Consider the following 14,197-nt stretch of genomic DNA (forward strand, 5'->3'; position numbering starts at 1 on the left):
ATTTGTTCATGCTCATCTACGATTTAAATGTTCGTTTTGTTTTTGTTTGAAGAAACGTGGAAACTAATGGAGCGTGTCAATGCTCAGGAGCGGTACTGTTACGCGTGATGTGTTAATGTGTAGGCACTTGTATGTTGCTTTTCCGGGAGGGTGATTGCAATTTAGGGTTCACGCCCCTGTTTTATTCGTCGAAGACTGATTTATTGTAATACTAATAGGTATGTTCTTAAGAGTACACTGTTAATTGTCTTCTTGGATGGAAATAAAATTATAAGTGAATACGGTAGTATATAGGCGCTAGTATGTTTGCAATAGGTTGCGTTTAGGTACGCTTTGTGAATCCATAAAATGAAAGAGCACATTAGGATTAACATAACATATTTTATTCGAGACTCGAAAGGTTAGCTTATAGGTAAGCTCAATCAATCTATAGATTTCTCACTTGCCATGTTTTTGTTATTACTCCAAATGTAACGAAAAGTGGGAACAATAGGAAGATACTTCCCAGGTGATTTAGTTTGGGCTGTTCTGAATATGAACGGAATCATATTTCTCTGGGCCAATTATTCTACTTCGGATGTATCTCTAAACTCAAACCGTCACCAACTCACAGGTACACAAAGGCGTGAAACATAGCACTGTCATATCAACTAGATCAGGCGCTACGGTCACGTATCGCTCCACTCCCACGTCGTAATTGACCCATTTCGTGTGAGATGTGCGCGTACGCCGCGCCGCACGAGAGCGCGCGCCGCGTCTGGGATACGATCACCGCGCGACGTGCCCGTGGCACGTCGCGCGCGACTCTCACACACTACCTTCACAAAATACTTAATAGCTTACTTTTCCAACACTGTTTTATGCTTCGCACTGTTCTCAAATATAAACTCTATCCTGTACACGACATGGTTGATTTTCAAATTTGTTTATTAAACAGGCTACGAGGGTGACAAAGTTAGGATGACACTCCACCACCAGTTAACCGATAACTCGATCATTATCAACGCGGGCAAGTTTCGTGAAGGGTGTTTATTACGTAGATTGTCGTGTTGGAATCTAGCATACTTGCGGTTGAATGTGTTAACTTTCGTCACGATTTAATGTTTATGAACACAAAGCTTTCGTGTTACATTTACTTAATATTACTATTACTAAGTATAAGTATAAATATTCTTCAAACAAGTATGTACCTGCTTATCTATTACCTAGGTTAATTTAGGAAAGGAGGGTTTGTAAGGGTTGTTACTTATGGGTTGCCTATAATCGTAGATAAAAAACTTTACTAAAGCCACTCTTGCATGTACGAATGAAGTTTTCAAGTAGACATTTATGAAATTATTAATATACCGTATGACTTGCAAACTCATTTTTGCTTATCTTTCAAGTTTGATTATTGGTACGATTCTGTACTACTAAAATAAGGCACCATCAAGATAATGACAGTGACTGAACAGTCCACTGCTGAAAATGAGGATGACGAAATGGCGAGTGATTGAGGTAACCAAAATGATGTAGATCGAGTAACGTAGTTACGCTCTCATTTTAAAAACGACTAGCTATATTGCTCTGAAACTTTGTACTTACAATAGGATAAGGTATATCTGTGCCTGTAATTAGTTTATGTAGTTTCAGATACCTTAGTTAAACAAATACAGCGAATTAAAGTTTTTCATACAAAACTTGTTTTTGCTCTATTTCATTTATTTCAATAAGCTGGAGCTCTTTAAATATAAACTAATTACAGATATAGATATACCTCATGTCATGTCATTGTATGTGCAAAGTTTCATTATAATCCAACACGTAGTTTTAAAACGAGAATGAAACTACGTTTGTATGGGAAGGTGAAATTCGGCCGAGCTTGCTGCGGACTCTTAAATATTTCCGCATCTTTATCCTGTGGTTTGAAAGCATAGTGTTAGTAGAGCGGCTGCATCGCGGCGTTGGGTAACAGTCTCCCGGGTGTAGGTAAGCAAGCATATGTAGGTAAGAACAACTTATATTAATTAATTATTTAATTTATTATGCTAATGCGTTTTTTGCTTTGCGTTTGACTAACTATATTTACTTATGAAGGAACTTCTGTGTTGTCACAATTAATGAGAATTGTCATTCAGGTACCGCTAACTAATAAATAGTTAGTGGCTTTTGTTTTATAAATTAATGCTATTATTAGAGTTGCACTCCAATTATTTCTGAAAACATAAATACTTATAATAGGTATCCATAGTATCTATAGAGATATTCAATACAAAAAAAGTGCTAGGACCTTGGGTGAGACTTGTCTCCCGGCGGACCACCCTGCGTCGCTATCTCGATGCCATCTTGCACAAAAACCTCACACCCCCGCTCTATTTGTCTTGTGTGGCCTTCATTTTACGCTTATCAAGATCTGTGAAATTGTTCGACGGACAATTAACAACCCATTTTTGATCGATCGACGTATACGCACCCTCTTCGAGTTGAAAATGAGATTTACAACCCTTCATAGGACTAAACTACCTACTTATATCCGTTCAAAGTTTTCTTCGGTTCCCTACCGTGACAGAAGCGGACGTACAGTTATTGTTTCAAGTTTTAACATCTTGTTTTGTGCCTAAAAATTATGATATTATATTATAAACGAAAAACTGTCAAGTGTCAATCTGTTCGTTACCTCTTTAGGTTGATACCGCTGAAAATAATGCAATTATGTTAAGGTTTTCTATTGCATAATTGAATTCTTAAGCTCGCGTCCAAAAACCTAATTCTTATAGTTGGTGGTCGTAAAAAGCATTAATCAAGTCAAGGTTGCCAACGTTACTCTACGAATCAAAGTAACACCAGATGCAAGTATACAGTGCCTAAACAATTTTATTGTGCCTATGTATTTTTCTCTCTTTTTGCAAAAAATTCACAGATTTCGTGCCTCACACGACTATCGAGCACATTGGAAATGAATCTACGGAATTCGAAAAAATATTGTCGCTGAGCGACGAGAAAGTCTGGATAAGGAAAAAGTTACAAAATAAAACTACAACGTTGAATGATAATTATTTTATTCTTAGACTAACACAAGTATCCGGGACATAACGCATGTGAACAAACAAATTGCAAAATTTCCACACGCGTATCCAAGTTTGAATAATTGTCGCCGTGGCGCATAAGTATAGGTACATATTTCATTTTTCGATTAATAAGCAGGATATATTAATGTTCAAAGTACAAGAAAATTATTACACGGCAAATCCGTAGTCAACTCGAGAAGTGGTGATCGGCAGCGGCCCATTTGCTGCAAGATATGAAATTTTCTTGACAGCAGTTTGACGCGACGAGAGATGACCATAACAGCGTTTGTCTATGTTGCACCAAACCTGAGTTCCAATAGGTACTACCAGGGTTCAGCATCAGCTATCTTGGGTAATGCTCTACCATGTGCTCGATCATGACGAATCGGGTGTCCAAAACAGCGTGTGCCTATGTTGCACCAAACCTGAGTTCCGCTAGGTACAACCAGGGTTCAGCATCCCACCCCCCTCCCTCTCCCTCTCCCTCTCCCTCTCCCTCTCCCTCTCCCTCTCCCTCTCCCTCTCCCTCTCCCTCTCCCTCTCCTCTCCCTCTCCCTCTCCCTCTCCCTCTCCCTCTCCCTCTCCCTCTCCCTCTCCCTCTCCCTCTCCCTCTCCCTCTCCCTCTCCCTCTCCCTCTCCCTCTCCCTCTCCCTCTCCCTCTCCCTCTCCCTCTCCCTCTCCCTCTCCCTCTCCCTCTCCCTCTCCCTCTCCCTCTCCCTCTCCCTCTCCCTCTCCCTCTCCCTCTCCCTCTCCCTCTCCCTCTCCCTCTCCCTCTCCCTCTCCCTCTCCCTCTCCCTCTCCCTCTCCCTCTCCCTCTCCCTCTCCCTCTCCCTCTCCCTCTCCCTCTCCCTCTCCCTCTCCCTCTCCCTCTCCCTCTCCCTCTCCCTCTCCCTCTCCCTCTCCCTCTCCCTCTCCCTCTCCCTCTCCCTCTCCCTCTCCCTCTCCCTCTCCCTCTCCCTCTCCCTCTCCCTCTCCCTCTCCCTCTCCCTCTCCCTCTCCCTCTCCCTCTCCCTCTCCCTCTCCCTCTCCCTCTCCCTCTCCCTCTCCCTCTCCCTCTCCCTCTCCCTCTCCCTCTCCCTCTCCCTCTCCCTCTCCCTCTCCCTCTCCCTCTCCCTCTCCCTCTCCCTCTCCCTCTCCCTCTCCCTCTCCCTCTCCCTCTCCCTCTCCCTCTCCCTCTCCCTCTCCCTCTCCCTCTCCCTCTCCCTCTCCCTCTCCCTCTCCCTCTCCCTCTCCCTCTCCCTCTCCCTCTCCCTCTCCCTCTCCCTCTCCCTCTCCCTCTCCCTCTCCCTCTCCCTCTCCCTCTCCCTCTCCCTCTCCCTCTCCCTCTCCCTCTCCCTCTCCCTCTCCCTCTCCCTCTCCCTCTCCCTCTCCCTCTCCCTCTCCCTCTCCCTCTCCCTCTCCCTCTCCCTCTCCCTCTCCCTCTCCCTCTCCCTCTCCCTCTCCCTCTCCCTCTCCCTCTCCCTCTCCCTCTCCCTCTCCCTCTCCCTCTCCCTCTCCCTCTCCCTCTCCCTCTCCCTCTCCCTCTCCCTCTCCCTCTCCCTCTCCCTCTCCCTCTCCCTCTCCCTCTCCCTCTCCCTCTCCCTCTCCCTCTCCCTCTCCCTCTCCCTCTCCCTCTCCCTCTCCCTCTCCCTCTCCCTCTCCCTCTCCCTCTCCCTCTCCCTCTCCCTCTCCCTCTCCCTCTCCCTCTCCCTCTCCCTCTCCCTCTCCCTCTCCCTCTCCCTCTCCCTCTCCCTCTCCCTCTCCCTCTCCCTCTCCCTCTCCCTCTCCCTCTCCCTCTCCCTCTCCCTCTCCCTCTCCCTCTCCCTCTCCCTCTCCCTCTCCCTCTCCCTCTCCCTCTCCCTCTCCCTCTCCCTCTCCCTCTCCCTCTCCCTCTCCCTCTCCCTCTCCCTCTCCCTCTCCCTCTCCCTCTCCCTCTCCCTCTCCCTCTCCCTCTCCCTCTCCCTCTATTTCTATTTCCACCACCACAAGAATGCATAGATTGTCGAATAGTGCGTTATCTACGCCCGTCTCAAACAGGATAGATAGAGTTAGACCAAGAAAAATCTGCAGCGATTTTAAAAGCCCACGCAGTGCAAGTGTTATTCTGCCGTCATGATCCCGATAATTCACAACAAACACCGATAACGAACTCTGCGAAACATGAAGTCATAAATGTCCTGTGAAAAATGTCGTTCTGACTTTTTGACTATTTTAAGGTTAGGCTACAGGGCAAACCCTTAACCCGATCGTCTTTGTTTTAGGCTCAAATTGTAGCTGACTAAATTGTCCAGAGCCGTTTTTCTCAAATTTTTGATATCATTCTTCGTTTCCAAATTATCGAGCACCAAAATCAAAATTTCGGAAAAAATTGAATTTTATTTTCACTATTTCGACCATAACTTTTTTTGTTTTTGACTTTCTCGAATAATTATTTTTGCACCTTACAGCTCTCGTGATTATGCGTCTTTTGAGCCTATTTTTTAATATCATATCTTCACAACTTTCCGAGATATAAGGGGATCGCACTTTTTCGTGAAATCGGACCGTATACTGGAGCGAACGAAAAGACATTTCCAATGTCAAAAAAACCTTCGCCTACGATTGCTGAGACATCAGTTGTAAGTAGGTATTTGAATATTTACACTACTTACAATTAACATTACCTATAGTTTCTGAATAATCGTCTGCATGATTCGAGGTCTGCACCTCGATGCGCTAGTCTAATTCACATTGTTAATAAGTTATTAGATTTACTTTACTTACAGATCATATAATTTACCCCAACCGACAACAAAACTCCCCCAAACACGTCCCAAATAGAGTAGCGTAAAGGAGTTACGCAAAAAATGACAAAAAGGGAGTGAAGGACATCCTAATACACCGTCACGGCTCAGCCAGCCCATTGATTTATTGAGACGCGAACTGACGTGTGCCGCGGTCCCCCGGGGCTCAGGTAGGCAAAAAGTTCCGGGGTGTTTGTTGACAACCTCGGTTCGTCATGGTGTACTTACATTGATGGGGGGTTCACTTAAGGGTTTACATCGAATCGTGATTTACTGTTAGATTGAGCTATTATGCTGAAATGTTTCTTTTTAGCATCAAATAGATATTAGATAGTGACAGTTAAAGTAGCCTATGTATATCCCAACCCACCATTGTACCATAGAAATAAATAAGGATGTGTTTCGATATATTTGGCCACTTTATTTTTGAGCAAATTTATAGTGTTTTTCGGACTGGAGTAGGAAAATCTATTTGTACAGCGTAAAACCTAAAATATATATTAACGTTTTCTATATAACACACTAACTTTTATTCCTAATGTCATCATTTAATTTACTAGTAGCTAAATATAATCTTCAGCAGTCCACCATTGACCAATAATAATCGAATTTCGCGGTACCAACAGTTACCTAAAACGGTTGACCTCGTACTTTGCATTTTGCCGAAAATCTAAATTGTTCCCCATTTCAACGTTTCCCAGCCCCGCTTAATGCGAGAACGTGTTCTTATTGTCTTTGGATTGCCATTTAGAGATATTTCTTTATGGCACGTATTTAACCGGTCAACTAATTAATCGAATTTGAGTAGTTTAAAAAAATAGAAATGGGCACTAAAATTAATAGTTTGGCACCAAAAAGAGAGCCTTAAAATATATCATTATGAGACAACATTTTATTGCCGTTACAGCTTTTGTTTATTTTTAGGCAGATACCAAATATTTATTTGGCAAATGAATTATTATATTGGAGACCATTTATGACGCACATTTTAAAAAGAAAACGGCTATCTATCAATTAAAAAAATTAAGTTCTTATAAAATATTTTGTTTGGTCACTACACGGTCAACCTAACACGCTCCTCCTCGCTTCGCTCATCGTCGCACCTATCTTTTGACTTGCAGAACACCGTGATAACTATTGAAATTAGTATTTAAAAATTTAAAGACCTAACTATTAGTATTATGGCCATTAGGTGTTTCATGATTAGGAATTTCGACTACAAGTGTAGGTATTGACCATTGGTAAATAAATTAGTGGTGTTTTGTGGATTAGGAAATAATTGAATTGAAACGTAACACGTTCACTGTCCCAATCTGACATGTAAACCTTATGGCTTTTTAATAGAGGCTAGCCGTGGCCCCACGTGAGGAGCACGGGCAGTAAAGGCGTTGAACATATCCAACTATCGGCGCGATTCGGGAAATGAATTAGAGATTAACTAGATACGATATAGTAAAGATGTGTGACGTCCCACGGGTAAAGGTGCCTTATGGCGGTTGGCGCTTACGCTTTATTAACGCCGCTCCAATATTATTGCGGCGCTATGCGACGTAAGCGCCAGCCGCCATAAGGTACCTTTTTCCGTGGAACGTCACATATCCACGTCCATAAAAATAATGATGTGTTATGTGTTTAAATTTCAATTCCACAACAGTATTTTTTCATAATACAAAGTTTTATGGTACACTGTTGCAAGGGGACAATCTGTCCTACTATGGAAAACCAACTTTTGGTCTTTTGGACAACCAATAAAGAACGGGTAAATTGTAGACAAAATGAAAAATCTTGTAATAATATTAATAGGAACATAACGGAATATACTAAAAAACTCATATTTTTATATAAATTTGTATTATCGATCAGGGACACTGTACGTGTGATGTTGAACATATAAAAGTTGATTCACCCTTACAATATTAGTTGCCAACTTATTATTTTAGACGCCAACCTATCAATTCAAGTTCCCTATATTTTTTTTGGGTGGCTTGATTTTGCTGCCAGTTTTTTAATAATATGATGCTTAAATTTGAGGCTAATATAGAATTATATGATTATATGCCCAGTGAAAGTCTCTGTTTAATATTTTAGTTGCCCGGTTAATAATAAGCCTTTCTTTATTCACATTTTAGGCTTATCTTCACTACAGTGGGAAGTTGAGTTAATTTAAAAATACCAATATCATATACTTACGATAATATAGCTTTAGGTAGTACTTAAATGTTTTATTACTGTAAGAAATGTGGTATAACTTTTAGTTTAATTATAATTACTCAACTACGCAATTAGCCTACGGTCAGACCTAGCTAACTGTGCACAGGCATTCAGGCTTTACAATGGCAAAATGTGGAGGTGTCAGCTTAAACTTAAACGATAAATTTCTACCAAAAAGCCGTTTATTATGGTACCTCCAAACTTTGTCACGTCAAAATTGGTGTAGAGTTAGCTTGGTCCGATATTACATACAAATGTAGAGCTTTAATAAATTAGTTTTTTTTACTTTTATTCATACCACGTCGATTGCATTATGATTCGGCCTGAAGGGATGCTGCCGTAGACAATAGACGCTTGCAACTCCAGAAGTGTCACATTGCACATTACCGAAATCTTTAGAAACCTGTACCTAATACAACGCTTCTTTTTTGGAATCCTTGACAGGAAGTTCATTTCACAACCGGAGCGTAGGTACTTTATAATTTATCCACCTCGACTCAATCCTTTATCTAAAGTTAGTGACAAAACTACCCAAACATTAAAAAGTTTCGAGGTTCAGTTTTGTGAATTAAAGATTAACGTGCCGATGGATTCCCGACACCTCGACCGCCACGTTCTTGCTTGAATACGCGCCTCGCGGCTGTCAGTCCGTCTCATCAAATATGCATGGCCGAAGCTCAGGCTTGCTCGTAATTATAACTGGGAATATATTGTAGCGTTTATCACTTCACCTTATAAAATAGTTCCCCGCCGCGTCTGTCTGTTTGTGTGTATGTATGTTCGCGATAAACTCGAAAACTATTGAACGGATTTTCATGCGGTTTTCACCTAACAATAGAGGTTTAGGTGTAGAATTTGTTAATGTTTTCGAGCAAGCGGGGGCGGATCGCTAGTAACTGATATTTCCCACTAGAATAACTTAGACAATAGACTCAAAGACGACATGCATTGCCAGTGGTGGTAGTGGTAATAAAGAAGTTACTTAAGTACCTCTTAGATACAATCTTCTTTTGTGGATATTCATTAGAGTACCTAGACCTAATCACAACATACATAGATATGAGTAAGTATGTGCTATGCCCCTATTAGTATATGGATAAGACAAATTGATAGATATAAGTTCAATACTCCTTATTATCTCACTCCATTAAAAGATAAAGGTAAAACAACTTGATTAAAGATTGATTTAATATAGAGGCAGAAAACAGACAGTCTTATCGCTAAAGAGCAATCTCCTCCAGACAACCTACACACAGACAGACAAATAGTTAAATTTAGCTATTTACGATTTACCAACTTTTAATTTTATCCAAATAGGATGTTTTTGTTAACATTTGTCTCTAAATCACAAAGTGGTCCCTTCAGACTAAGCTTAAAGTGGGAAACAAGTGGAAATATTTTTAGACCCTCATCAGACCGTCTGCGGTCGGCGGGTTCGCGCGATAAGAAGCACTTTTTCATAATACTTTATTCAGTACTCCGAGACTTGGCTCAGTGACAGTCTAATCGTCCATGTCAGGGTAGAGGAGGGGGTGCTTATTAATGTTTAACCCTTTTGTACTCAACCCTGCGCCCGACAACCGACAACTCGGTGTCAATCCCGCCCGGCTTCGCGAACTCTTGCATTTTTAATGTTCATTAATTTGCCAGAATCAGTACGCCCATTAGGACCTTGCTCTACCGCTATGTAATGGTACAAACAAACTTATTAGCTGAATGCGTGATTAAAATTCAACAGTATTTAGAATAGGATAGAATATATTCCACCAATGTGCGGCACGGTGCGGCACAAGCATTTTTGTACTGAATATGCTTGTCCCACACAATGCCGCACACTGGTGGAGTCCCGCCTTTAGATCGAATATTTCAAAAATACATACAACCTAGTAGAAAGCATGTAATTATACATGCAAACAGTCTGTAAGTACAAAGAAACAATAAAATAAAATAAAAGTACACAGGTCACACACAGGGACGTATTTACCCTAGGGCCAAGGGGGCCATGGCCCGGGGCGGCAGGCCGCGGGGGGGCGTCTCGCGGCTTTTTCTGGGCGCCTTTTATAATCAAACTTAGCTATATTTTTTATTATATTTTAATTGACATTTAAATTAATAAACAAACGAACGCTTCAAACCCCACCAATTGCTTAAAATATCTACCAACAAGTACCTAAATTCAGCAACATTTTCTTTCAAGAAGTATTAGGTAGTATGGCGCAGTGCCGGATTTACCACTAGGCTGAGTAGGCTGAAGCCTAGGGCGGCAGATTTTAGGGGGCGGCAAATTTGGGTCAAAAAATATTTTATTTGCTATTCAGATAGAGTCGACCAGAATTTTGTCGCTCCCCTATTTATTTGTAAAATTTAAATAACAAGCATTATTTGTCGATTTTGCCGCCCTCTGTCATGTCAAGACCCTTTATATTGAGACAGACAGACGGCCGGACGGACAAAAAAGTGATCCTATATGGGTTCCGTTTTTTTCCTTTTGAAGTACGGAACCCTAAAAATTTACCTACTATTTGCTCGAAAAAATTTCACGCTCGCTACGCTCGCGTTTTCACTTACGTACCTACATTATTTGTGACCCATCTGACAACATTGGGCGGTTCTTGTGTCTTCGTGGTATTGAATCTCACTAAATTGTTCCGATCCCATGCCGAAACTCAGTAAAGATAGAGTGCTCGCGATATAAGATACAAATACAATACTTTTCATGACTTTCTAGCACCACAGAATGAGGGATAATGGTACGGCCTGTGTAATACGCATCCCTACTACTGTCGTCTACATAGCAATGATTATCATTGATATGCAGCAATGACAGCACAGAACCTAGTGCAACGCCAGCGTTAATGTCCACACTATCGGAGCAGCTTCCGTCTACCATACGGCTCATGTGCGTCTACCGGAAAAAAGCTAGCGATCCATTTGTATAACATAGTCCCTCGAGCAGACTCGATGCCAGATGCGACCGAACTCCTTAGCTATATCCAGCCTGACTGCCAATGCCTTACCTTGATTCTCAATGGCCAAAACCCAGCAGTACCCACCGGTCAGCGATCAGATCAGGCAAATATAACGAGGTCGCATCGTCATTGAGTGACAAAAACGGCCCATATAAATCTGTATCTAGAATAGTGACATTAGTGACGTCACCTTTCTGCACTCAAAAGAATAAAAAATTATCTACCTTCCACTATCAGCGAAGAGCGCCTGAATAGCTTAGCTCTTCTTAATATAGAAGCTGAGCTGACAAACGTTTTAAATTACGACAGCGTCATTGATGATTTTGTCAACCAATTTGTACATAGGAAAACAATGTAAATGCCTATGTGAGTAAATGGTAAATGTTTAGTTTTTTTTATTTCACACCCCAAAGGTACTTGTTACAGGTTTTTTTTCTTGAATAAAATACTTTATCGTTACTGATGAAGGGGGGCAGCAAATCAAAATGGCCTGGGGCGCCAAATTTGTAAGTACGCCTCTGGTCACACAGGTTATCAATCAGGTGATTTCGGATAGGTAATTAAAATGAACCTATTCTTAACCCTTCTTTGCATGATTTTTTTTTGCCCGAAATTAATATATGTGTCACGTAATTGTTTACTGATCCTGGGAAAAATAATAAAAAAATTATAACATCAGTTTTTACTGCGAAATCAGTGTTAGAAATTGAATAGGCTAAATCATATTTTTGTAAATACAATTAGTAAGGGGTATAGGAAAAATCTTACTGCCATCAGAAAGGTACACTATTTGTGATATTCCTATGATACAGTTTGTAAATATAAAATAATTACAAACCCCGAAAAATCTGCCCAAAATCACACACTAAAAATCATCAACTTCCAGGTTTTTCCAAGTTTTCCGACATTTCGTCTTAAAACAAATGTAATTTTTATAAATTAAAATACTGCGTAATAGTTATGTAAAAAATCAGAAAATGGATTAGTGTTGAAAGTTGACAGTCTTAAAAATAAATATCAATCACCTCCGAAAGCACCTTTATTTCATAGGACAATGTTATGATGGAAATTTCCATCACCATGCATAGAAGGGATAAATTAATAGCTCCTATAGTAGAGAATAACCAATTGCATATAAACATCCGAGGTAATTTTGTATTTAATTGTAGCTAATCCTTAATTTATTTACGTTGCTTCATACATCCTATTGTCAGGGGTGCGATTACTTATGAATATATGTCAAGTTAATCCAGAAAGTGACCGCTGCGGCGCCATAGCCGTTGTCCGGGTAATGTATTCCGAACTAAAAGGTAAATAATCGTCGCTGCGGAATCGCTCTCTAGCGGGTCAACATGTCGAGCGCGCGGACACTGCTGCCGTGCCGGCTGGGACCAATACAACTTTGTTCTAACAATATGAATATGACCCGTAAACATTTTGGAAACCCTGTGTGGTTTTGCACTACGGTTATTTCGTGACGATACCACCAATATATTGTAAGATGATATCACTATGTAGGAATTCTAAAAACGAGTAGGTCTTTCTTTAGAAAGCCCGTTAGATGAATACCGATTGACACACAAGTTCACGCCAACTATTAAAATTATTTACATGCCAGCTCATAAAAAACTCTACCTTAGGTACTCTTCCTCTGAAAGTGGACATAATTTATACTTGAATTACCCAAAGGTACTAAATAAGGAAAAAAGCACTGGATAAGTATGTAACGGGCATAACGATGTACACAAGATTCGAATTTCGCTCCTCATTCATGATAGTACAATTTAACTCGTAAAGCCTTTTTGATGACGTGTCTTTTGATTTGATTCACTGAGAAAATTAAATTTACTTATAATAAATAGGTATAAGACATTTATAATGTCTACACAATAATATCAGAATAACACAGTCGTCGTACTACTAATGATATAGTTAATGCACATCACAAAAGTAGAAGACAAAAAAAAGAGTGGTATAGTGAGGTTAGTGAGCGGCGCGCGGCGCGCGGGGCCTGCGCCCATTGGTCGCGCCCACGCCGTGGGAGGAAACGGAGAAAATCCCCGAGACAGTTTTTCTTGATCACGTTCGAAATTCTAAAATTTCTAAAAGCTTTTAGCGTCGTGTGTCATTTAGCGACTCGTCATTACGTCTTGTGTGCTTTATTTTTGAATACGAAATGTGAATGTGTCACGAATGTCACGATTGATTGTTTCTCCCGGGAACTGAATGATATTCTATAGAAAATATTTAGGTGAATATTTAGGTACTTACCGAGTGTTTTTGATTTGTCAGTTTATTATGTATATTTGTACCTGATTCGTGACTTTATGCTAGACAACTTAGGTACTATACCATATCATGTAATTGCATGCTTGACATTACCAGGAGGAAGCGAGCACTAGGATTCATTTAGGATGTGTTTAGGATTTATTGCATACTAGATAGTAGTTTTGAAAACATTGGTTGACATTTTAAAGTTCTAAGTAAGTACCTACTAAAACTTTAAAACTCATAATGGCCTAGATAGGTACTACCTAATTTGATGACCAAATAATCTATCTTTACATATTTTTTCTGAACTAGAGTTAGTGTTGAAAACTTGAAACAGTTTAGGCGTGGGTGCAGTGGAGGGGGGATCGTGTGGGCGGGTCGGAGCGCTAGGCGGGGCGCAGGGTGCCGCGAGGTGCCAGCGCCCGCCGCGGCTCGCCCACCGGCCCGCAGTCGCGCCGCACTCGCCGCCGCCGACGCCGGCGTTCACTCAACCTTCAAAATACACAAAGTAATTACGATCCTCAAATTCACCTGTAACCAAGGTGCATGCCCTAAATGATTGTGGGTAATTAAGCCGATCAGCGGCCACCCAAATAATTGCCGTGAAGGAAGCGCAGCCGCGACGAGCGCCCCGTCAATTAGCGGCACCTGTTCCGCACGCGTACGTTAATTCGCACTCACGATAAACTGCACCCGCAAAAAAGTCCGAAATAAACTGGAACCGATGCACCTGCGGCAATCTGCTCAGTCGCGGTCTTAAGCCCGGGTGCTTCGCCTCGAGCCTCCGACATGATCATGCTATTCAAAGGCAACAGCAGTAGGCTGGAGCACCTCATTGAGAAGATTCAGGCCAACAAGGAGAACCACGACGTGACGTCCGAGGATTTAAAAGGTGAGCCAGGCTTGATTATGTGGACGGACAAGTGTGTATGACTTG

The 14,197-nt window shown here is 41.4% G+C and overlaps 1 protein-coding gene across 1 annotated transcript in view; it reads left to right on the plus strand.

Annotated features, from left to right (window-relative positions):
- Window positions 1-13,627: 13,627 nt before the first annotated feature.
- The window catches only part of LOC134789919 (zinc finger protein 423 homolog), a 28,954-nt gene continuing 28,384 nt past the window's right edge, over window positions 13,628-14,197 (plus strand). The window contains exon 1 of the mRNA XM_063760612.1: window positions 13,628-14,152. Coding sequence (XP_063616682.1) covers window positions 14,050-14,152 — 103 coding nt within the window. The 5' untranslated portion in view covers window positions 13,628-14,049. The remainder of the gene's footprint in view (window positions 14,153-14,197) is intronic.

This window comes from Cydia splendana, chromosome 4 (genome assembly GCF_910591565.1).
Source record: "Cydia splendana chromosome 4, ilCydSple1.2, whole genome shotgun sequence".
NCBI lineage: Eukaryota > Metazoa > Arthropoda > Insecta > Lepidoptera > Tortricidae > Cydia > Cydia splendana.